This window comes from Anomaloglossus baeobatrachus, chromosome 5 (assembly GCF_048569485.1).
Source record: "Anomaloglossus baeobatrachus isolate aAnoBae1 chromosome 5, aAnoBae1.hap1, whole genome shotgun sequence".
NCBI classification, from domain to species: domain Eukaryota; kingdom Metazoa; phylum Chordata; class Amphibia; order Anura; family Aromobatidae; genus Anomaloglossus; species Anomaloglossus baeobatrachus.
The window spans coordinates 21,633,949-21,660,035 of NC_134357.1; the positions used below are offsets into that span (position 1 = coordinate 21,633,949).

General features: G+C 44.9%; 1 protein-coding gene across 1 annotated transcript in view; it reads right to left on the bottom strand.

The window, feature by feature from the left end:
* Nucleotides 1-310: 310 nt before the first annotated feature.
* Nucleotides 311-26,087, bottom strand: part of LOC142312580 (ephrin type-B receptor 5-like) — a 70,246-nt gene continuing 44,469 nt past the window's right edge. The window contains exons 7-16 of the mRNA XM_075351568.1: nt 24,164-24,323; nt 21,615-21,732; nt 18,050-18,105; nt 14,245-14,364; nt 12,756-13,003; nt 12,338-12,514; nt 11,853-12,002; nt 6,397-6,590; nt 2,117-2,272; nt 311-1,806 (exon numbers count right to left, since the gene is read on the bottom strand). Coding sequence (XP_075207683.1) covers nt 1,698-1,806; nt 2,117-2,272; nt 6,397-6,590; nt 11,853-12,002; nt 12,338-12,514; nt 12,756-13,003; nt 14,245-14,364; nt 18,050-18,105; nt 21,615-21,732; nt 24,164-24,323 — 1,488 coding nt within the window. The 3' untranslated portion in view covers nt 311-1,697. The remainder of the gene's footprint in view (nt 1,807-2,116; nt 2,273-6,396; nt 6,591-11,852; nt 12,003-12,337; nt 12,515-12,755; nt 13,004-14,244; nt 14,365-18,049; nt 18,106-21,614; nt 21,733-24,163; nt 24,324-26,087) is intronic.

Genomic DNA, 26,087 nt, shown 5'->3' on the forward strand with positions numbered 1-26,087 from the left:
GAGACGCTGGGGAGACGCTGAGGAGACGCTGGGGAGACGCTGAGGAGACGCTGGGGAGACGCTGAGGAGACGATGAGGAGACGCTGGGGAGACGCTGAGGAGACGCTGAGGAGACGCTGAGGAGACGCTGGGGAGACGCTGAGGAGATGCTGGGGAGATGCTGGGGAGATGCTGGGGAGACGCTGAGGGTGATGTGTTAGGAGTGGCATTGTTTTTGCCAGGTTTACTAATAAAGGCTGCTAAAGTAAGATAGGCCAAACTATTCAAGAATTCATTAATGAGAAGTCCTGACCTGAGAGGAAAATTGCAGACCTATAAATGACCTCGCTGCTTCTGCTAATCTTTGCCCAGTTTGTAGAAAAGTTGTATCAAGTAAAAAAGTCACAAATTATAGTTCAAATATGATGTGTCCCTTAATATGCATTTTTTTTTTACTCCAATTCATACTGGGGAAAAAGTTTCACCTCCAACTTATTCTGAATTACAGCCTCTAGAGCTGCACTCACTATTCTGCTGGTGGAGTCACTGTGTACATACATTACTGATCCTGAGACATCCTGTATTATGCTCCAGAGCTGCACTCACTATTCTGCTGGTGCAGTCACTGTGTACATACATTACATTACTGATCCTGTACTGCTCCTGAGTTACAGCCTGCATTATACTCCAGAGCTGCACTCACTATTCTGCTGGTGCAGTCACTGTGTACATATATTACATTACTCATCCTGTACTGACCCTGAGTTACAGCCTGCATTATACTCCAGAGCTGTGACTACTATTCTGCTGGTCGAGTCACTGTGTACATACAGTACATTACTTATCCTGTACTATGCTGCAGAGCTGTAATCACTATTCTGCTGGTCGAATCACTGTGTACATACATTATATTACTTATCCTGTATTATACTCCAGAGCTGCACTCACTATTCTGTTGGTGGAGTCACTGTATACATAATTTACATTACTGATCCTGAGTTACATCCTGTAGATCTTTTATTATAAAAGTATGAGTTACATCCTGTATTATACCCCAGAGCTGCACTCACTATTCTGCTGGTGGAATCACTGTGCACATACATTACATTACTTATCCTGAATTACTTCCTGTATTATACCTCAGAGCTGCACTCACTATTCTGCTGGTGGAGTCACTGTGTACATACATTACATTACTGATCCTGTACTGATCCTGAGTTACGTCCTGTATTATACTCCAGAGCTGCACTCACTATTCTGCTGGTGCAGTCACTGTGTACATACATTACATTACTGATCCTGAGTTACGTCCTGTATTATACTCCAGAGCTGCACTCACTATTCTGCTGGTGGAATCACTGTCAACATACATTACATTACTTATCCTGAGTTACTGCCTGTATTATACCTCAGAGCTGCACTCACTATTCTGTTGGTAGAGTCTCAGTAAACCCATTTAATCAATGTGTGATGAGAACTTCGGCACTGTCTATTGTATCCTGTGAATCGTTGGTGACACTTTGCCCCTGATTCTTGTGTCCTCTCGATGTCTCTGCGGCGCCCCCTCCTGGTATGAACCTCTTCGTAGTCTCAGTACAGCTTCATTACATTGTATCTGTGTCTGGTTTGTTGGGTCGGCCCCGGTGTGGTCTCCCGCGTCCTCGCTTCACCCCTCATCGGCAGCTGTTCTATTCCCGTCTCGGCGGTCTGTCGGCTCGTCAGACTTCCACCGGCTCCAGGGGCTGCAGATGAGCCTTGAGGAGCTGGATACTGCTGAGAATCTTCTTCTGGTGACCGGACAGCGTCACTCCGATTAGCTGGATATCTCTGGAAACAAAGGAAAACACGTCAGATACAATAACGGGGGCGGAAAGAAACTAATTTAAAGGGCCGGGATCCCGAGAACCTAATGCTGCTCGTTACAGAGCATTAAATCCCCCGATATCTTATACATCCAGCCACATCCAGAGCAGCATTCCGAATTCTGCTGACCAGTGTTTCCCCAAAAATAAGACCTATCCCGAAAATAAGCCTTAAAGGATCTTTTGGACCCAAAAATAATATAAGACCCTGCCTTATTTTTGGGGGAAACACTTTACGAGTCACCCTTTATAACATGGATATCTGCTTCCCTTACTCTGCGGTCAACCGGGAGATGGCGTCCAGCGTGGTGTATCCGGCCTTGTCGAAGTTTTCTTTGTATCTCTCCATCTTGATGGCCTCCAGCCATTCGTGCGGCGAGGACAGGGAGGGGAAGTCTGGAGGGCAGTTACTGAGGAGCGGCTGGGAGGGTCTGTGCAAGAAAAGAAGGCGAAACGCGTCAGCAGAACAGGCGCCGGATAGGCTTTTAGGGTGAATTATTTACTTATATACATATATATCACAATAAATAAAAGAATATCCTCCATCTGTGCCGTCTCCGAGAATAAAATATGTAAAAGCTGCAGAAAGTTCTGACACGAGCAGATGTTATATAAAGGGAACAATCCAGCGGATCAGGAGATGACAGAGACGTCCAGGACATTAATGCTGCGTGGTTCTGGGGACTAGTTACACTTTTAGACACAATTTAGAGATTTCCTCTAATTTACTGTTAAGTTACAATGAGATTTCACTAATCATTTTTGGGTGATATTTCCTATTAAACCTGGAGCACTTTGATCTACAGCTTGGTGTGGAGGTTTACACCACCTCCATACACACAAACTGATGAGCAGAGGTGTAACTATACCTGTCATTTCACTGCTTGATGGGGAGGTTCACACCACCTCCATACACACACACTGATGAGCAGAAGTGTAACTACAGTTAGGTCCAGAAATCTTTGGACAGTGACACAATTTTGGCGAGTTGGGCTCTGCATGCCACCACATTGGATTTGAAATGAAATCTCTACAACAGAATTCAAGTGCAGATTGTAACGTTTAATTTGAAGGTTTGAACAAAAATATCTGATAGAAATTGTAGGAATTGTCACATTTCTTTACAAACACTCCACATTTTAGGAGGTCAAAAGTAATTGGACAAATAAACCAAACCCAAACAAAATATTTTTATTTTCAATATTTTGTTGCGAATCCTTTGGAGGCAATCACTGCCTTAAGTCTGGAACCCATGGACATCACCAAACGCTGGGTTTCCGCCTTCTTAATGCTTTGCCAGGCCTTTATAGCCGCAGCCTTCAGATCTTGCTTGTTTGTGGGTCTTTCCGTCTTAAGTCTGGATTTGAGCAAGTGAAATGCATGCTCAATTGGGTTAAGATCTGGTGATTGACTTGGCCATTGCAGAATGTTCCACTTTTTTGCACTCATGAACTCCTGGGTAGCTTTGGCTGTATGCTTGGGGTCATTGTCCATCTGTGCTATGAAGCGCCGTCCGATCAACTTTGCGGCATTTGGCTGAATCTGGGCTGAAAGTATATCCCGGTACACTTCAGAATTCATCCGGCTACTCTTGTCTGCTGTTATGTCATCAATAAACACAAGTGACCCAGTGCCATTGAAAGCCATGCATGCCCATGCCATCACGTTGCCTCCACCATGTTTTACAGAGGATGTGGTGTGCCTTGGATCATGTGCCGTTCCCTTTCTTCTCCAAACTTTTTTCTTCCCATCATTCTGGTACAGGTTGATCTTGGTCTCATCTGTCCATAGAATACTTTTCCAGAACTGAGCTGGCTTCATGAGGTGTTTTTCAGCAAATTTAACTCTGGCCTGTCTATTTTTGGAATTGATGAATGGTTTGCATCTAGATGTGAACCCTTTGTATTTACTTTCATGGAGTCTTCTCTTTACTGTTGACTTAGAGACAGATACACCTACTTCACTGAGAGTGTTCTGGACTTCAGTTGATGTTGTGAACGGGTTCTTCTTCACCAAAGAAAGTATGCGGCGATCATCCACCACTGTTGTCATCCGTGGACGCCCAGGCCTTTTTGAGTTCCCAAGCTCACCAGTCAATTCCTTTTTTCTCAGAATGTACCCGACTGTTGATTTTGCTACTCCAAGCATGTCTGCTATCTCTCTGATGGATTTTTTCTTTTTTTTCAGCCTCAGGATGTTCTGCTTCACCTCAATTGAGAGTTCCTTAGACCGCATGTTGTCTGGTCACAGCAACAGCTTCCAAATGCAAAACCACACACCTGTAATCAACCCCAGACCTTTTAACTACTTCATTGATTACAGGTTAACGAGGGAGACGCCTTCAGAGTTAATTGCAGCCCTTAGAGTCCCTTGTCCAATTACTTTTGGTCCCTTGAAAAAGAGGAGGCTATGCATTACAGAGCTATGATTCCTAAACCCTTTCTCCGATTTGGATGTGAAAACTCTCATATTGCAGCTGGGAGTGTGCACTTTCAGCCCATATTATATATATAATTGTATTTCTGAACATGTTTTTGTAAAGAGCTAAAATAACAAAACTTGTGTCACTGTCCAAATATTTCTGGCCCTGACTGTATATCTGTCATTTCACTGCTTGGTGCGGAGGTTCTCACCACCTCCATACACACACACACTGATAACCAGAAGTGTAGATATATCTGTCATTTCACTGTTTAATGGGGAGGTTCACAACACATCCATACACACACACTGATGAGCAGAGGTGTAACTATATCTGTCATTTCAGGGGACCTTTATATAAAGCTATTGTGTGTTGATAAGGAGTAACAATATTTATGGTCATCTTATGCTTTCATTTTTCACCAGTTTTTACTACTGCTCATTTCTCTAATTTTCAACAGCTATAATTTCTCCCATAAACAGCAAACACAGAGATGAGAGATTCCTGCTCTTCAGTCTTTACAAGACACACGCTCAGAAGCAGCATAGGGAACATTATACAACAGTACTGAGCTGTGTAGCTGTGAACCAAGCTCTGGAGTGAGATAAACACTTACTAGAAAGCAGTATCATGGAAGACATTACACATATGTACTGTGTAGTGTAGCTGTGAATCTAGCACTAGTATGAGATAAAACACTTACTGGAAAGCAGCAGCACAGAGGACATTACAGAGCAGTACTGAGCAGTGTAGCTGTGAATCCAAGCTCTGGAGTGAGATAAAGACTTACTAGAAAGCCACATCGCAGAGGCATTACACAGATGTACTGCGCAGTGCAGCTGTGAATGCAGCACTGAGATGAGATAAAATACTTACTAGAAAGCAGCAACACTTGAGAAGTGTAGCTGTGAACCAAAGCTCTGGAGTAAGATAAACACTTACTAGAAGGCCACATCATGGAGGGCATTGCTCAAAAGCAGCATAGGGAACATTGTACAACAGTACTGAGCTGTGTAGCTGTGAACCAAGCTCTGGAGTGAGATAAACACTTACTAGAAAGCAGTATCATGGAGGACATTACACATAGGTACTGTGCAGTGTAGCTGTGAATCCAGCACTGGTTTGAGATAAAACACTTACTAGAAAGCAGCAACATGGAGAACATTACTGAGCAGTGTAGCTGTGAACCAAAGCTCTGGAGTAAGATAAAGACTTACTAGAAAGCCACATCATGGAGAGCATTGCACAGATGTACAGTGCAGTGTAGCTGTGAATCCAGCACTGAGATGAGATAAAACGCTTACTAGAAAGCAGCAACTCTGAGATCATTACTGTGCAGTGTAGCTGTGAATCCAGCACTGGGTTGAGATAAAACACTTACTAGAAAGCAGCAACACAGAGAAAATTACTGGGCAGTGTAGCTGTCAACCCAAGCACTGGAGTGAGATAAACATTTACTATAAAGCCACATCATGGAGGACATTACACAGATGTACTGTGTAGTGTAGCTGTGAATCTAGGACTGGGTTGAGATAAAACACTTACTAGAAAGCAGCAGCATGGAAGACATTATACAGCAGTACTGAGCATTATAGCTGTGAATCCAGCTCTGGAGTGAGGTTAAGCATTTGTCAGTGTAGCTCTTATGCCCGCACTAGGCTGAGATTATACATTTATTACACCGCAGCAGAATGTCCAAGACCATGTGGTGTCTACAGTGTGTCCAATATGTCAGAGTATATAAGCCGGGGTGGTCTCATTTAGAATAAAACATTTCCATGCACATTGTTAGGGAATTAATCCTCAATTCAGGATCCTCATTTCTTGACCAGAGAGGACCGCATGTACAAGGAGCGGCTCTCGCTTTAAGGACCCATCACGTCCTGCATTACACAGACCACCCACTGACTTAATGAGCACAAATGTAATACTAAATTTCACCTGTAGGGGCGCTGTAGGGAATCTGAACACTTACTGCCAGATTCACCCAATGACTTCAGCCGATCGCTGAACGCATTGTGTGGTCCTCTTATTGTCAAGAGACCTTTTTGGTAAGTTTGGATTTTCCAAAGCAGAGACCCCCCCATTAACACCCAGGAGGAAATCCACCATGGAGGATAAAGCCGCACTCACCTGCTGCTGGAGACCCCTACTGTTTTCAAGCAGTTAGGATTTCGTATCATTCGGTCTAAAGAGCTGACAATCTGCTCAAACCGAGGCCTCTGAGAACGGTCCAGCTGCCAACAGTCCAACATCAGGAGGTGAAGAGCGCTGGGGCAATCCGGGGGCGGCGGAAGCCGATACTCCTGGTCTATGGCGTCTAATACCTGAGGAGTATAAAAACAGAAATGAGAAATCCAGAAAGGCTTCAAAGAGCAGAGGAGGCCTCAGACATGTAGACCAGTAGGACAGAAGGTCTGGGATCTGGTGGCAGGACGGGATAAAGGGCCTGAGGGCAGAGATCGACAGATTTATAGGACTACATTCAGCATTTTCATTTTAAAAGCTCCAACCAGAAGTCAGAAAGTCTAGGAGTCCGGCCTCCATTTATATGAAAAGCCTAGGAATCCTGCCTCCATTTATATAGAAAGCCTAGGAGTCCTGCCTCCATTTATGTAGAAAGCCTAGGAGACCTGCCTCCATTTATATGGAAATCCTAGGAGTCCTGCCTCCATTTATATAGAAGGCCTGGGAGTCCTGCCTCCATTTATATAGAAAGCCTGGGAGTCCTGCCTCCATTTATATAGAAAGCCTGGGAGTCCTGCCTCCATTTATATAGAAAGCCTAGGAGTCCTGCCTCCATTTATATAGAAGGCCTAGGACACCTGCCTCCATTTATATAGAAGGCCTAGGAGACCTGCCTCCATTTATATAGAAAGCCTAGGAGTCCTGCCTCCATTTATATGGAAATCCTAGGAGTCCTGCCTCCATTTATATAGAAAGCCTAGGAGTCCTGCCTCCATTTATATAGAAAGCCTAGGAGTCCTGCCTCCATTTATATAGAAGGCCTAGGAGTCCTGCCTCCATTTATATAGAAAGCCTAGGAGTCCTGCCTCCATTTATATAGAAGGCCTAGGAGACCTGCCTCCATTTATATAGAAAGCCTAGGAGTCCTGCCTCCATTTATATAGAAGGCCTAGGAGACCTGCCTCCATTTATATAGAAAGTCTAGGAGTCCTGCCTCCATTTATATAGAAAGCCTAGGAGTCCTGCCTCCATTTATATAGAAGGCCTAGGAGTCCTGCCTCCATTTATATGGAAATCCTAGGAGTCCTGCCTCCATTTATATAGAAAGTCTAGGAGTCCTGCCTCCATTTATATGGAAATCCTAGGAGTCCTGCCTCCATTTATATAGAAAGCCTAGGAGTCCTGCCTCCATTTATATGGAAATCCTAGGAGTCCTGCCTCCATTTATATAGAAGGCCTAGGAGACCTGCCTCCATTTATATGGAAATCCTAGGAGTCCTGCCTCCATTTATATAGAAGGCCTAGGAGTCCTGCCTCCATTTATATGGAAATCCTAGGAGTCCTGCCTCCATTTATATAGAAGGCCTAGGAGACCTGCCTCCATTTATATGGAAATCCTAGGAGTCCTGCCTCCATTTATATAGAAGGCCTAGGAGTCCTGCCTCCATTTATATAGCAATCCTAGAAGTCCTGCCTCCATTTATATAGAAGGCCTAGGAGACCTGCCTCCATTTATATAGAAAGCCTAGGAGTCCTGCCTCCATTTATATAGAAAGCCTAGGAGTCCTGCCTCCATCTATATAGAAAGCCTAGGAGTCCTGCCTCCATTTATATAGAAAGCCTAGGAGACCTGCCTCCATTTATATAGAAAGCCTAGGAGTCCTGCCTCCATTTATATAGAAAGCCTAGGAGACCTGCCTCCATTTATATGGAAAGCCTAGGAGACCTGCCTCCATTTATATAGAAAGTCTAGGAGTCCTGCCTCCATTTATATAGAAAGCCTAGGAGTCCTGCCTCCATTTATATGGAAAGCCTAGGAGTCCTGCCTCCATTTATATAGAAAGTCTAGGAGTCCTGCCTCCATTTATATAGAAAGCCTAGGAGTCCTGCCTCCATTTATATAGAAAGCCTAGGAGTCCTGCCTCCATTTATATGGAAAGCCTAGGAGACCTGCCTCCATTTATATAGAAAGTCTAGGAGTCCTGCCTCCATTTATATAGAAAGCCTAGGAGTCCTGCCTCCATTTATATGGAAAGCCTAGGAGTCCTGCCTCCATTTATATAGAAAGTCTAGGAGTCCTGCCTCCATTTATATAGAAAGCCTAGGAGTCCTGCCTCCATTTATATAGAAAGCCTGGGAGTCCTGCCTCCATTTATATAGAAAGCCTAGGAGTCCTGCCTCCATTTATATAGAAAGTCTAGGAGTCCTGCCTCCATTTATATAGAAAGCCTAGGAGTCCTGCCTCCATTTATATAGAAAGCCTAGGAGTCCTGCCTCCATTTATATAGAAAGCCTAGGAGTCCTGCCTCCATCTATATAGAAAGCCTAGGAGTCCTGCCTCCATTTATATGGAAATCCTAGGAGTCCTGCCTCCATTTATATAGAAGGCCTAGGAGTCCTGCCTCCACCACCCAGTTATATGGAAAGCCCTCATGCAGCTTTTCAACTCTGCTGCATATCCCTGGTGTCTCCACCTGGCTATAGGGAGGTGTGGCAAATTCCTGCAGGAACTTATCCCTGCTGTGTCCTGCAGGGTGTAACTTCCTCAGCCTATCCATAGGCAGCTCCTCTCACGGCTCCTCCCCTGGATGTAGAATCCTCGTAGTTTGTCTCTAGTTCCTGTTTGTGCTTGTTTGTGCTGTCTCTCTTGTTATTGCTTACTGTTTATCCTCAGCTCTTTGCTCCTGGCCTCGGCTATATATATTGAAATTGTGCTGACTGCCCTGATTTTGGATTGTCTGACCACATATTTGCCTTTGCCTACCTGTACCTCATACCCAAGTCTATGACCCTCTGGTCAGTTGCTGCAGACCCAGGGACTGCCCTGGATTGGTACCTGGTGACTACGAGCAGCCCAACATCTACGGTGCTAGTGAATATCTGGTAGGCACTTAGTTATGCCCCTCCATAGAAACAAACTACTTGGAAACCCTGTGTCATAGAGAAATTATAAAATCCAAAAGACGTTACTTTGGTCTCTGGATAGAGGAAATGTCCAGCCCCCACATCGAACAAAAAGGGAGAAACTAACTATAACTGAGGAGGAAACGAGATTCAATCTACCACTCCACATGAACCTTATGTAGTCAAACCCCCCCCTCTTTAATTACCTGTTTCCCCCATAGACCTCAAATGAAAGCAGATGTGAGCCCAGCACAAGAATGTGGAGAAGGGCAGATTTACGACCAATAGAGATAAAAGCCTCAGTGAACAGAAAACTTGAGTACATTCAGATCCTTTGTTCAATGCCAGGAAGGTACATTGCTGTGTAGGATTGTTCCGCGTTCCATTGGAGTCCTTCCCTCCATAAATCTGAAGCCATGGCAGTAACATCAAATTTAGTAATTTTATTTGTTAATCCCTTTTATTTGTATTTCAGCATCTCCCACTCTCACACTACCGCCTCCTCCTCTTCTCGCCCCCTATCTGTCGGTGTCCCCCAAGGTTCAGTTCTTGGACCCCTGTTCCCCTTCTTCTACACTTTTTGACATCAGACAGCTCATAGCGTCCCATGGCTTTCAGTATCACCTCTATGCTGATGATACGCAGCATGGTGGCTCAGTGGTTAGCACTGTAGCCTTGCAGCGCTGGGGTCCTGGGTTCAAATCCCACTAAGGACACCATCTGCAAGGAGTTTGTATGTTCTCCCCGTGTTTGCGTGGGTTTCCTCCGGGTTCTCCGGTTTCCTCCCACACTCCAAAGACATACTCTCAGGGAACCTAGATTGTGAGCCCCAATAGGGACAGTGTTGCAATTGTATGTAAAGCGCTGTGGAATTAACAACGCTATATAAATGAATAAATTATTATTATTATTATTATCTACCTCTCTGGACCTCACATCTCCTTACTAACCAGAATCTCACAATGTCTGTCCTCTATTTCATCCTTTTCTGATTTCTAAAATTGAACATGGACAAAACAGAATTCATCTTTTTTCCCCCATCTCACTCTACCATTCCTCCTGACCTATCCATTAAAGTCAACAGCTGCTCACTCTTCCCAGTCCCACATGCTCGCTGCCTTGGGGTAACCCTAGACTCTGCTCTATCCTTCAAGCCACACATCCTAGCCCTTTCCAACTAGTGCTGACTCCTACTCAAAAATATTTCCTACATCTGTGCATTCCTTAACCAAGAATTTGCTAAAACACTAATGCATTCCCTCATCATCTCCCGCCTCGACTACTGCAACCTCCTGCTCTCTGGCTTCCCTTCTATCACTTTTGCACCCCTACAATCTATCCTGAACTCTGCTGCCCAACTAATCCATCTCTCCCTCGCAATACCCCAGCCTTGCCACTCTGGTAATCCCTTCACTGGCTTCCCATTGCCCAAAAACTCCAGTTCAAAACTCTATCCGGGACATACAAAGCCACCCACAACCTGTCTCCTCCCTACATCTGTGACTTAGTCTCCTGGTACCTACCTGCACACAACCGCAGATCCTCACAAGATCTCCTTCTCTACTCCTCTCTTATCTCCTCTTCCCACAATCGCATCCAAGATTTGTCCAGTGCCTCTCTCATACTCTGGAACTCTCTACCACAACATATCAGACTCTCTTGCCTACCATGGAAATCTTCAAAAAGAACCAGAAGACCCACCTCTTCCAACAAGCCTACAACCTGCCGTAACCCTCAGTCCATTATACCGCTGCCTGACAAGCTCTGCCCTCACCTACTGTATCCTTCTCACCCATCCCCTGTAGACTGTGAGCCCTCGCAGGTAGGGTCCTTTCTCCTCTTGTACCAGTCTGTGCCTTGTATGGTCCTTAATTATTGTACTTGTTTTTGTATACCCCTTTCACATGTAAAGTGCCACGGAATGAATGGCGCTATAGTAACAAATAATAATATGCTGTATTGTTGTGTTTAACTTTGTAAATTTTTTTTGTATTTTTATATAAACACTGCATACTTTTCAATATTAAATTTATCAAATTTAGTAGCCTCATTCCTCTTGCTCTATAACGCATCCCTGAAGTCATACTCTACCTGTAACTGGTGTCCAATCAGCCTCTAAAGCGACTGATGGTGGAAGCTAAAATGTTTTGTTGTTGTGGAGTTGGCAGTTACTTTACCGAGGTATATATATATATATATATATATATATATATATATATATATATATATATATATATATATATATCGGTCAATTGTGTAATTATCCTGATGATTGGGGGCAGCAAAGTGCCATCCGTGACCGCCTGCATGTAGTCTGAATGGTGGCAAGAAGGCAGAGGAACTACCGGATCAGACTACATAAAGGGCTTTGTTTGTATTCTGTATACAGAGAGACACATAAATCTGCATAGGAGCTGCATACACAAAACTTTACACATGGAAATAGTGTTAACACTGAAAAGCAAACTTGTGAAGGACAGAAGATCTGTAGAGATCACCTCTTGATTGCTCATGTCCCAGTATGGCCGCTCCCCGTAGGAGGTGACTTCCCACATGACGATGCCATAGCTCCACACATCACTGCCACTGGAGAACTTGCGTTGCTGATGAGCTTCTGGTGCCATCCAGCGTAGCGACTGCCGGCCAACCTGCAGGACCACGGAAGAACCTCAATAAAGCAACGTTCTGAAGAGTTCATAATGATTAGAAGAAGGGCCCAGATCCTCCTCCTTTGGATTGAAGGTTTTTTTTACAACAATGTTAAAGGCATATTCCACTCCCTAACGGGAGACATTAGGAGGTAACAAGCTGGACAATATTTTAGGGGTTCTCAGAGGGCAAGACGCATAAGAACAACCTGGAGTGGAGCTGGAAAACATATGACGCTATATGGCAGGGGATGTGGATTGTACATGACGACTTTATTTCGCACCATATGGCAGTATTATATAAATTGGCCAGGACGCGATGCCTAAACACTTACCAGGTCCAGAGGTCCGCGCAGTCCGGAGACCTTGCACACCAACTGTCCATTCACCAGGATGCTGCGAGCGGCAAGATTTCTGTGGATGTAACTTCTATCGGACAGATATCGCATGCCGGATGCCACACCACGGAGCATGGAGACCATCTGTAGGGCGGACAGACCGCCCTCACACTGCTGAGATACAACAAGAAAGAGGTTGTCAAGTGTCAGGCAAATGGGAGAGTCATCGAGAGTGTCCACTGAGGAAAATGAGAAGATAAACCACCAGCCAAGAACATAAACCACCAACCAAAAACATAGTCAAGTAGCCAAGCATTCACCATCTGCTCCACCACCAGGACCGGTCACGTCCATGGTTCACCTTCCAAACGGAATATTCTATGGTAATTTATGGTGATTAATACTCATCCCCTACCCTGAGATACGCATCCAGGGCTCCGTTCTCCATGTACTCTGTCAGGATCATGATGGGGCGACTGCGGGTCACAGCACCTTCTAGACGCACCACGTTGGGATGGTCAAACTGCCCCATGATGCTTGCCTCCCCGAGGAAATCGCCCCGCTCCTTGTCACCGCTCCCCGAGCGCAGCGTGCGGATACACACAGAGATATCTCTCTTTCCAGGTAGACAGAGGCGACCGCGACAAACATCCCCGAAATCTCCTGAAGGAAGGAAATGAAACATCTCATCCATCATATTCATCCATCTCCCGGTATTTTCCTACATTATATTATTACCTATGCCGATCACCTTTGAAGTGAAACATCTCATTGATCATATCCATCCATCCATCTATTTATCCATCCATCCATCCATCCATTTATCCATCCATCCATTTATCCATCCATCCATTTATCCATCCATTTATCCATCCATTTATCCATCCATTTCTCCATCCATCAATCCATCCATCCATTTATCTATCCATCCATCCATCCATCCATCCATCCATTTATCCATCCATCTATCCATCCATCCATTAATCCATCCATCCATTTATCCATCCATCAATTTATCCATACATCCATCCATTTATCCATCCATCCATCAATCCATCCATCCATCCATTTATCCATCCATCCATCCATCCATCCATCAATCCATTTATCCATCCATCCATCTATCCATCCATCCATCCATTTCTCCATCCACTTCTCCATCCATCCATTTATCCATCAATTTATCCATCCATCCATTTATCCATCCATCCATCCATCCATTTATTCATCCATCCATCCATCCATTTATCCATCCATCCATTTATCCATCCATCCATCAATCCATTTATTCATCCATCCATCCATCTATCCATTCATCCATCCATCCATCCATCTATCCATTTATCCATCCATCCATCCATTTATCCATCCATCCATTTATCCATCCATTTCTCCATCCATCCATTGATCCATCAATTTATCCATCCATCTATCCATTTATCCATCCATCCACCCATTTATCCATCCATCTATCCATTTCTCCATCCATCCATCCATCCATCCATTTCTCCATCCATCCATTTATCCATCAATTTATCCATCCATCCATTTATCCATCCATCCATCCATCCATTTATCCATCCATCCATCCATCCATCCATTTATCCATCAATCCATTTATCCATCCATCCATCCATCCATCCATCCATCCATTTATCCATCCATCCATCCATTTATCCATCCATTTATCCATCCATCCATCCATTTATCCATCCATCCATCCATCCATTTATCCATCTATCCATCCATCCATCCATCCATTTCTCCATCCATTTCTCCATCCATTTCTCCATCCATCCATCCATCCATTTATCCATCCATTTCTCCATCCATCCATCCATCCATCCATCCATCCATCCATCCATCCATCCATCTCCCGGTATTTTCCCACCTTACATTATTACCTGTGCCGATCACCTCTTCAATCTTTACATAGGACACATCGATCTCGCGGGCGAATTCCCTCACGGCCTCTGCGGGGTCCTCGTATGTGGACGGGTCAATGTAATATTTCACCCCTATACCTGAGATAGATGGCGGCCGGTGTCATTAATCACAACAGCAGGATATAACACTTCTGCGCACATTATAGCTTTTGGTTTCTGAGCAGCATTATAACATTTATGTATAGAGTGATTTAGTCAATGGTTCAGTCCCTCCACAGCTGCATTCTCAATTCTGCTTCAGAGCTGAAATCTCCCAGCGTTTTTTCCTTTCTGGAAAGTGTTATTTTTGTATCAGATTTTATCCCTTACATCTTCCTGTGTTGACCGCCGAATGCCACTAGGAGGCGCTGTCAGCATATAGATTCTATCACTTTTTATAGATCTGATGCTAATGCTCAAGTTACAGTCATTTTACTTTTTATTTCATTAATTAATAGTACACATAGTCAGTGAAGACACATTTTCCCATCACTGAGATAGGAGATGACAGTTGGTGTTTTTAAGATTCTATGGAGGAGACACAAACATTCTCCTGAAAAGAGTTACAATCTCCATAGAACTTCATAGGCACCAACTGTCCTCTCCTTTATCAGTAATGGGAAAATCGGAATTTATATATTACCCATCAATTAGGAATTTTGAGAATGAATGGTCAGTCAAGAAGCAGATCTGTCTGATAGGATTTATTAGAAAGTTTCGTATGTTCTCGTAAAGTACTAATTTATGCAAAGAAAACAAACAAAAAAAAAAAAAAATACTCTTGAGGCTATGGTGCGCACTAGACCGTTTTTCCCGCGGATTTACCCGCGGATTTGCCCCGGAAATTTCTTGAGAAATGTCTGCAATCTTTGTGCAGACATTTCCCATGAAATTCAATGAGAAAAAAAAATAGCTGTGCGCACTGTGCGGATTTTTCTCAAGAAAATTTCTTGAGAAAATGTGCATGTCCATTAATTTCCGCAGGTACCGGGGGTATTCCGGGGGTATTCCGCAGGTAGCAATGATGTGCGGTATACCCCCGGTATAGCCGCGATTCACCTGCGGTAATGCCCATCGCTGCCTGCGGTTTTGCAGGAAGCGATGTCATTATGCCAGGAAGAGGAGCAGAGGAAACACACGTCGCACTCCCTGGACGCCGCACAGAAGCACTTCCGTGCGACCTCCAGGTGCCCGTGCAGTGTGTGTCCTGCTCCGGCCTCGCGGCTGCCTGCACTGCAGGGTGTCAGTGTCTGCCCGCAGTGTCAGCAGCCTGTCACGCGGCAGCGCAGGCAGACACTGACACCCTGCAGTGCTGGGAGCCGCGGGGATGACGATCGCTGCTGTCAGGAGGTGAGATCATTACCTGCTGTGACGATCTCCTGCCTCCTGACGTCAGCGCTGTCACTGCTGTCTAAGGCCGACTCGCGAGCGGCCCGAGACTGTCACTAGCGGTGACGTCACGGGCTCTCGCGATACTGCTGACAACGCGGCAGGCATAGAAGTCAGTGACAGCGCTGACATCAGCAGTACAGGAGATGATCACAGAAGGTAATGATCTCATCTATGCTCCTGATGGCAGCGCTCGTCATCCCCTGCAGTGACCTGAGCTGACCTATTGATGTTAGCTCAGGTCACTGCATTGCTCTCCCAGCCAATGGGGAACATTCTGTTCTTCATTGACTGGGACAGTGACTATGGTATGGATCGCCGTGCCCCCCCCCCCCCCCCCCCTTATTGGATTACGCCGGACGTGGAATTGATTGTGCTCTTTTCAATAAATTGGTTAAAGAGGGAATGTTTTGGGGAGTGTTTTTTCAAATAAAACTTTTTTTGTTGTCTATTTTTTAATTATTACTGACTGGGTTGGTGATGTCGGGTATCTGATAGACGCCTGACCTCACCAACCCCAGGGCTTGATGCCAGGTGACATTACACATCTGGCATCAACCCCATATATTACCCCGTTTGCCAACGCACCAGGGCGCGGGATGAGCTGGGGCAAAGCGCCAGGATTGGCACGTCTAATGGATGCGCCACTTCTGGGGCGGCTGCAGCCTGCTATTTTTAGGCTGGGGAGTGTCCAATAACAGTGGACCTCCCTAGTCTGAGAATATCAGACCCCAGCTGTCCGCTTTACCTTGGCTGGTGATCCAATATGGGGGGGACCCCACGTTTTTTGTTTTAAATTATTTATATAATTTAAAATAACAGCGTGGGGTGCCCACTGTTTTGGATTATCAGCCAAGGTGAAGCTGCCAGCGGTGGTCTGCAGGCTGCAGCCGTCTGCTTTACCCTAGCTGGCTACAAAAAATGGGGGGACCTCACGTCATTTTTTTTTAATTATTTATTTATTTTATGGCTAAATACAAGGCTAAGCACCCTTTAGGCTACTTTCACACATCCGGCTTGAGCTCTGCGGCTCAATCCGGCTGTGCAAGCTATGCAACGGATGCGGTGAAAACACCGCATCCTTTGCATAGGTTTTTCCTTTGCGGCCAGTCCGTTTTTTGCCGCTTGCGGCATGCTACTGAGCATGCGCAGTGGCAAAAACCGCATGCGGCGGCCGGATGCGGTTATTGCCGCATCGCGCCGCATCCGGCCGCCATAGGCATGTATTGAAAAATGTGCCGCATCGGCCGAATGCGGCGCGATGCGGTTTTTTTTGCCGCACGAAAAAACGTGCCAGGCAACGTTCCATCCGGCCGCCGCATCGGCTACATCTGCCGCATGCGGCAAAAAACGGACGGAACGCAAGGCCATGCGGCACAATGCGGCACTAATTAAAGTCTATGCAGGAAAATCGCAACCGGCAGCAAAAAAAACCGGTTGCGATTTTCATGCAAAGTGCCGGATTGTGCCGCATAGCAAAAACCGGAGGTGTGAAAGTAGCCTAAGTGCCACATGAAAGTCACTAAAGGGTGCCAGCTTAGAAAATGCAGGGAGGTGGAACATTATATAGGTTTTTCTCATCTATCTATCCATCTATCCCTCTATCTATCTATCCCTCTATCTATCTATCTATCTATCCATCTATCCCTCTATCTATCTATTCATCTATCTATCTATCCCTCTATCTATCCCTCTATCTATCTATCTATCGATCTATCTATCCCTCTATCTATCCCTCTATCTATCTATCTATCTATCTATCTATCTATCTATCTATCTATCTATCTATCTATCCCTCTATCTATCTATTCATCTATCTATCTATCTATCCCTCTATCTATCTATCTATTCATCTATCTATCCCTCTATCTATCTATCTATTCATCTATCCATCTTTCCCTCTATCCATTATCTGTCTATCGATTATCTTTATTATTTATTGCAGGGACAAACCTGCGGTAAATCCGCGGCAAATTCGCGGCAAATTCGCGGCAAATCCGCGGCAAATCCGCGGCAAAAACGCATGCGGATTTGGTGCGGATTTTTTCCGCAGGTCCGGAAATCTTTCACTGGCAGAAGTTTCTCAAGAAATTTTCTTGAGAAACTTCACATTTCTAGTGCGCACATAGCCTAAAGTTGATCAAATCTAAATGGAAAATCTTCATGTAGTGATCGCCCTCTAGTGGCCGTAGCGCTGAACTGCAATGGCAAAAATTCACCATGACATGAATTTTTTCCTTTGTTTTCTTACAAGCGCCGACAGCGACAAAAATAAAAAATGTTGCAAATTTTATTGAAAAAATTAGCAATTTATTTGCAACCAAAAAAATGGCAGAACCTATGTGATGCGCTCCTGCCTATGTGTTCACCTATAAACCAGCCAAAGTGTGCTCACCTCTGGACGTGATATAATGCTGCAGTCGGTCGGTATATGGCGTCTCTCGTCTTTTACTATAATTACACAACAGGAGAAAGTAAAATCAGTGCAAACAGAATAAAATGAATTAAAAAGAAACCAGTAGTATTTTCTAAAGCATTTGCAAAAGTCTTCACACCCTTGACCTTTTTGCTGTTTTACTGTGCATGAGATAAATACATTACTGAAGATTTCACTCGGGTCAGTATGAACACATGTCCCTTAAGGGTGTGGGGAGGGGGGGGTTGAATACTTTTGCATTCTTGTTTTATATATATATATATATATATATATATATATATATATATATATATATATATATATATATATATATATATATATATATATATACACAGTTAGGTCCAGAAATATTTGGACAGTGACACAAGTTTTGTTATTTTAGCTGTTTACAAAAACATGTTCAGAAATACAATTCTATATATAATATGGGCTGAAAGTGCACACTCCCAGCTGCAATATGAGAGTTTTCACATCCAAATCGGAGAAAGGGTTTAGGAATCATAGCTCTGTAATGCATAGCCTCCTCTTTTTCAAGGGACCAAAAGTAATTGGACAAGGGACTCTAAGGGCTGCAATTAACTCTGAAGGCGTCTCCCTCGTTAACCTGTAATCAATGAATTAGTTAAAAGGTCTGGGGTTGATTACAGGTGTGTGGTTTTGCATTTGGAAGCTGTTGCTGTGACCAGACAACATGCGGTCTAAGGAACTCTCAATTGAGGTGAAGCAGAACATCATGAGGCTGAAAAAAAAGAAAAAATCCATCAGAGAGATAGCAGACATGCTTGGAGTAGCAAAATCAACAGTCGGGTACATTCTGAGAAAAAAGGAATTGACTGGTGAGCTTGGGAACTCAAAAAGGCCTGGGCGTCCACGGATGACAACAGTGGTGGATGATCGCCGCATACTTTCTTTGGTGAAGAAGAACCCGTTCACAACATCAACTGAAGTCCAGAACACTCTCAGTGAAGTAGGTGTATCTGTCTCTAAGTCAACAGTAAAGAGAAGACTCCATGAAAGTAAATACAAAGGGTTCACGTCTAGATGCAAACCATTCATCAATTCCAAAAAAAGACAGGCCAGAGTTACATTTGCTGAAAAACACCTCATGAAGCCAGCTCAGTTCTGGAAACGTATTCTATGGACAGATGAGACAAAGATCAACCTGTACCAGAATGATGGGAAGAAAAAAGTTTGGAGAAGAAAGGGAACGGCACATGATCCAAGGCACACCACATCCTCTGTAAAACATGGTGGAGGCAACGTGATGGCATGGGCATGCATGGCTTTCAATGGCACTGGGTCACTTGTGTTTATTGATGACATAACAGCAGACAAGAGTAGCCGTATGAATTCTGAAGTGTACCGGGATATACTTTCAGCCCAGATTCAGCCAAATGCCGCAAAGTTGATCGGACGGCGCTTCATAGTACAGATGGACAATGACCCCAAGCATACAGCCAAAGCTACCCAGGAGTTCATGAGTGCAAAAAAGTGGAACATTCTGCAATGGCCAAGTAAATCACCAGATCTTAACCCAATTGAGCATGCATTTCACTTGCTCAAATCCAGACTTAAGACGGAAAGACCCACAAACAAGCAAGACCTGAAGGCTGCGGCTGTAAAGGCCTGGCAAAGCATTAAGAAGGAGGAAACCCAGCGTTTGGTGATGTCCATGGGTTCCAGACTTAAGGCAGTGATTGCCTCCAAAGGATTCGCAACAAAATATTGAAAATAAAAATATTTTGTTTGGGTTTGGTTTATTTGTCCAATTACTTTTGACCTCCTAAAATGTGGAGTGTTTGTAAAGAAATGTGACAATTCCTACAATTTCTATCAGATATTTTTGTTCAAACCTTCAAATTAAACGTTACAATCTGCACTTGAATTCTGTTGTAGAGGTTTCATTTCAAATCCAATGTGGTGGCATGCAGAGCCCAACTCGCCAAAATTGTGTCACTGTCCAAAGATTTCTGGACCTAACTGTATATATTTATTTTGAAAATACCTAGATTACTTTGTGCTGATTTGTCTTCACCATCGTGGATTTAGGGAGCAGCTATTGTTGAAAAAGGAGTGGTAGGATTTTTTTGAAAAGTGGGAAAACATGGTTTGCAGTTGTTGACCCCAAGGTCCACGAGTCACATGACGTTCGCACAAGATTGGACATGATGATAATTGGAGTCGTCCATGATCGGTTGGAGGCACAAGTACAAAATTTGCTCCCAGGACCAAGACCAGCATGGCTACTACAGGTAAACAACTGAGACTCTAGACCACCAGGGGCAATACTATTAACTTTTTCACCAGTGTCTCTCAAAGACCTGCAAAGGTATAAGTATACCACTCCCTACATCCACCTACAGACATACTCCTGAGACACGTACCGTAGGCTGAGAGGTTAACTCTAGACCAGCAGGGACGCTGCCATGAAACCACTTAACCAGTGTCACTTAGAGTACCCCGAAAAATTTGATCATACACTGTGCTGCTTAATAACAGTCAGCAGGAGCCCCCTATAAGTCCCCTTTACAGACATTCTCGTAAGAGCTCCTTTGGAACACTTACTGCAACTTGGGCTCTGGGCCACCAGGGACTTCACCATCGACCTCTTCCCAGTGTTTTCCACAGTACCTCAAAGGTTATTATTAGGGATGATCGAATACCAAAATATCCACTTCTACGAATATCCGATGAATGTGTCTCATAGACGCTTGCCATAATTAACCTAGGACTTAATGGCAGCTATGGGCTGCCATTAATTCCTTATTACTCTGATTGCCACCGCACCAGGGCAATTTGGGATGAGCCAAGTAGAGTCCTGGGACTGTCGCATCTAATGGATGCGGCAATTCCGGGCGGCTGCTGGCTGATATTTTTAGGCTGGGGGAATCCCCATAACGTGGGGCTCCCCATCCTGAGAATACCAGCCTTCAACACCACAACAAAGATGGCTGCGGCGTTACTGTGAGGGCAAGCAACGTCAGATGTGTTCATTGGCTTGAAAAAGGTGCCAGGAAGTCAGAAATGAAAATGAAAGTACCGGAGCGAATACCATATTAGCCGTCGGATAGCGAATACCTCGAATACCCCATTATCCGCCGGATACCAAATAGTGGCGAATACATTTGCTCATCCCTAGTTATTATCCTACATTATAACTTATAGTAATTGCTAGCAAAAAGACAGTACAGGTACCCCTACACCCATAACACCCAGATGGAAAACTTTTTACTCTAGACAACCAGGGACCATGAACTGCTTCACCAGTATCTCTCAAAGTACCACTAATAAAAACTACAGCATTAACACATTATTAGTTCACCCAACAGATAGACCCCTGGGAGACAATTACTATGACCTCTAGACCACCAGGGTCTTTATTTATAACATTTCATATAGAACTGGTCCTGCAGTTAGGAGTAAAAAAGATTGGGGAACTTGACTGTTTTAAGGACTGGTGAGGTCTATTTACTTGTGTATTGGCATGATTGTTAAAAAAAAGATCCAAGAACTATAAAATTACCTTTTAAAGAGAAGTATGAGGACCAGGAGGATGGACAGACCAATGAAGGCCAAAGCCCCAAGGCAAGACCCAACAATGAGAGGCAGCTTGTCCTGTGATAATTCAAACCTCTCTCCACCTAAAAAGAACACATGATAAGATTCTGTCTGCAGCCACCACTAGGGGGAGCTCCCTGTATACAGAGATACATGATAACATCCTGTCTGCAGCCACCACTAGGGGGAGCTCTCTGTATACAGAGATACATGATAAGATCCTCTCTGTAGCCACCACTAGGGGGAGCTCCCTGTATACAGAGATACATGATAACATCCTGTCTGCAGTCACCACTAGGGGGAGCTCCCTGTATACAGAGATACATGATAACATCCTGTCTGCAGCCACCACTAGGGGGAGCTCCCTGTATACAGAGATACATGATAAGATTCTGTCTGCAGCCACCACTAGAGGGAGCTCCCTGTATACAGAGATACATGATAACATCCTGTCTGCAGTCACCACTAGGGGGAGCTCCCTGTATACAGAGATACATGATAACATCCTGTCTGCAGCCACCACTAGGGGGAGCTCTCTGTATACAGAGATACATGAAAAGATCCTCTCTGCAGCCACCACTAGGGGGAGCTCCCTGTATACAGAGTTACATGATAAGATCCTGTCTGCAGCCACCACTAGGGGGAGCTCCCTGTATACAGAGTTACATGATAAGATCCTGTCTGCAGCCACCACTAGGGGGAGCTCCCTGTATACAGAGATACATGATAAGATCCTGTCTGCAGCCACCACTAGGGGGAGCTCCCTGTATACAGAGATACATGATAAGATCTTGTCTGCAGCCACCACTAGGGGGAGCTCCCTGTATACAGAGATACATGATAAGATTCTGCCTGCAGCCACCACTAGGGGGAGCTCCCTGTATACAGAGATACATGATAAGCTCCTGTCTACAGCCACCACTAGGGGGAGCTCCCTGTATACAGAGATACATGATAAGATCCTGTCTGCAGCCACCACTAGGGGGAGCTCCCTGTATACAGAGATACATGATAACATACTGTCTGCAGCCACCACTAGGGGGAGCTCCCTGTATACAGAGATACATGATAAGATCCTGTCTGCAGCCACCACTAGGGGGAGCTCCCTGTATACAGAGATACATGATAAGATCCTGTCTGCAGCCACCACTAGGGGGAGCTCCCTGTATACAGAGATACATGATAAGATTCTGTCTGCAACCACCACTAGGGGGAGCTCCCTGTATACAGAGATACTTGATAACATCCTGTCTGCAGTCACCACTAGGGGGAGCTCCCTGTATACAGAGATACATGATCAGATCCTGTCTGCAACCACCACTAGGGGGAGCTCCCTGTATATAGAGATACATGATAAGATCCTGTCTGCAGCCACCACTAGAGGGAGCTCCCTGTATACAGAGATACATGATAATATTATGTCTGCAGTTACCACTGGGAGGAGCTCCCTGTATACAGAGATACATGATAAGATTATGTCTGCAGCCACCACTAGGGGGAGCTCCCTGTATACAGAGATATATGATAAGATCCTCTCTGCAGCCACCACTAGGGGGAGCTCCATGTATACAGAGATACATGATAAGATCCTGTCTGCAGCCACCACTAGAGGGAGCTCCCTGTATACAGAGATACATGATAATATTATGTCTGCAGTTACCACTAGGAGGAGCTCCCTGTATACAGAGATACATGATAAGATCCTATCTGCAGCCTCCACTAGGGGGAGCTCCCTGTATACAGAGATACATGATAAGATCCTGTCTGCAGCCTCCACTAGGGGGAGCTCCCTGTATACAGAGATACATGATAAGATCCTGTCTGCAGCCACCACTAGGAGGAGCTCCCTGTATACAGAGATACATGATAAGATTCTGCCTGCAGCCACCACTAGGGGGAGCTCCCTGTATACAGAGATACATGATAAGATTCTGCCTGCAGCCACCACTAGGGGGAGCACATTGCATACAGGTTACAGTCAGTGCCCCCTAGTGGTGGTGCTATAAACACTAGAACTTTCCTATTTTCCTCAGTGCTGGAGATCTGTAGCTCCTTATACAAGGCTCTGACCTTAATAGAGATGTAATAAGAAACTAATCAGGACTGAATGTTGAAGATAAAATGACATGATGATAAAGGTGAAGGTTCCCTGTTCGGTCGCCTGCAGCGCTCGTCCCACGACCCGGCCCAGCTTTCCACATGCCAGAAATGCTAAGAAGCTGTCACAACAATTTTCTTCGAGTGCAGCCTCATATACATAATATATGGCATCTGCAGCCGCGCGTTCCTCGTCTATCGTATATAATTCATCCAGATGTGATGCACATTAGCTGTGCATTATCGGAGATGACATGTGTAGTGCTGCGCTCCGCTCCCAGCCGGGGACCCTGCGCTCAGGACGATGGATCGGCTTTCACTAATTGCTCTGCTTGTCTTTGTGTATCAATGAGCTTCTCCTGTACAATGCATTATTCAGTGGAGTACGGATTACCGGCGCTGCGCCGCGCTGCTCACCTCCCAGCAGGGTCTGGAAGTACATGTTCCCGCTGTAGGCTCCGTAGCCTCGCTCCGTTCTAGCTCTCACCTGGAAGGAATAAATGGCCCCCGGGTTGAGTCCACCAACTGTTGCCGTGTTCGTTTCACTGATCAGAGACAGAGATTCGCCCTCATCAGCCTGAGGACAGAAGACACATGGCACAAGGCGTTATATCATGGAGCCGAAATTAGGTCTAGATTCCAGGAACACACTGCAATCATCCATACTGAACCCAGTCTACAGAAAATCCGCGAAAGTCCATGATCATGTCCAACAGCCCGATGGCTCAATAACCTGATGGTCCAGCAACCCAACGGTGCAGCAACCCAACGGTCCAACAACCCAACAGTCCAACAGCCCAATGGTCCAATGTCCCAACGGCCCAACAAACCAACGTCCCAATGGCCTAACAACTCAACAATCCAACCGTCCAATAGCCCAATGGTCCAACGTCTCAACAGCTCAACGGTCCAATGTCCTAAGAGCCCAACAGTTCAACGTTGAAATGGCCAAACAGCCCAACAGTCCAGCAGCCCAACGGTCCAACGGTGAAATGTCCCAATGGCCCAACGGTCCAACAGCCCAATGGTGGAATGTCCCAATGGCCCAACGTCCCAACAAACCAACATCCCAATGGCCTAATGACTCAACGATCCAAGAGCCCAATTGTCCAACATCTCAGCAGCCCAACAGTCCAAATGGCTCAATGGTCCAATGACCCATTGGTCCAACAGCCCAACAATCCAATGTCCCAATGCTTCAACATCCCAACAACTCTACAGTCCAACAACTTAATGGTCCAATGTCCCAACATCTGAACAGCCCAACAGTCCAGTGGCCCAACAGCCCAATGACGCGACAACCCAACAGTCCTACAGCTTAACAGTCCAACGTCACAACATCCAAATGTCCCAACAGCCCAATAGTCCAATGATCCAATAGTCACCCAAGCTCTATCAATTAATGGCCGGAATAGAAAAATATCATCTGCCTTTATTATTTTATACCACACCCATGTGCCAGTGAGGGACATTCAGCAGGTGCCCGGACTGTTCATTCATTCATTCATTCATAGTCGTCGCAGGCAGAACGTTCTCCTCTTTATGTAGCTTCACTATATGACGTCAGATTTTTGTGTCTGTAAGGCCGTGTTCACACATTGCATGAATACTGTATTGTTATTTTCTGCAGTTGTCATTGCATCAAACTGCACAATATTAATCTTCTCTGGTTATTTTTGCTGCATTTTTTGCCTTCTCCCCCCATTCTGTGATAGCAATACATAGGCGACACGCGGCCTCCGATGACAGCTGATAATGGCGCACCCTCATGATTGTTAAATCCCACTGTCAGAGCTTGATAGCGGGATTTAACAGGGCATCAATGGTGGGAGGAACTCGGCTCCACCCACGATTCTTAAGGACAGGCGATGGCTGTAACACACAGCCATCATCTGCCAAGTATGGGGAGGGCACCCTGCGCCCCATACACCCGATTGTGACATGCGCCTTAAATATATGTTGTTAAGGGGTTAAAGGCCCGTTTTATTTGCTTCTCAGCTTTTTTGCAATGTTTTTTTTTCCACTAAAAGGTCACAAAAAAGGTTAAATATTTATTTCTTAACTTTTACACAAAAATCATTAACCATGTATGAAATTTTGAAAAACTTGGCTTAAAAAAAAAAAAGAAGAATCGGGGTCTCGAGGACAATGTAGCCAAGCTGGGGGGTCACTAAACAGAATTTCCAATATTGTGCTTGAAGATTTTATATTCTTAATTATTGAGCAATTGAAGTCTTCCTGAACAGTCTGGACTGGAAACTGAATGATGCAATGGCCTGAAACTCCTTAATTGCCAATGTACATTATATTTCTTTCTGCCACCACTAGAGGGAGCTCTGCA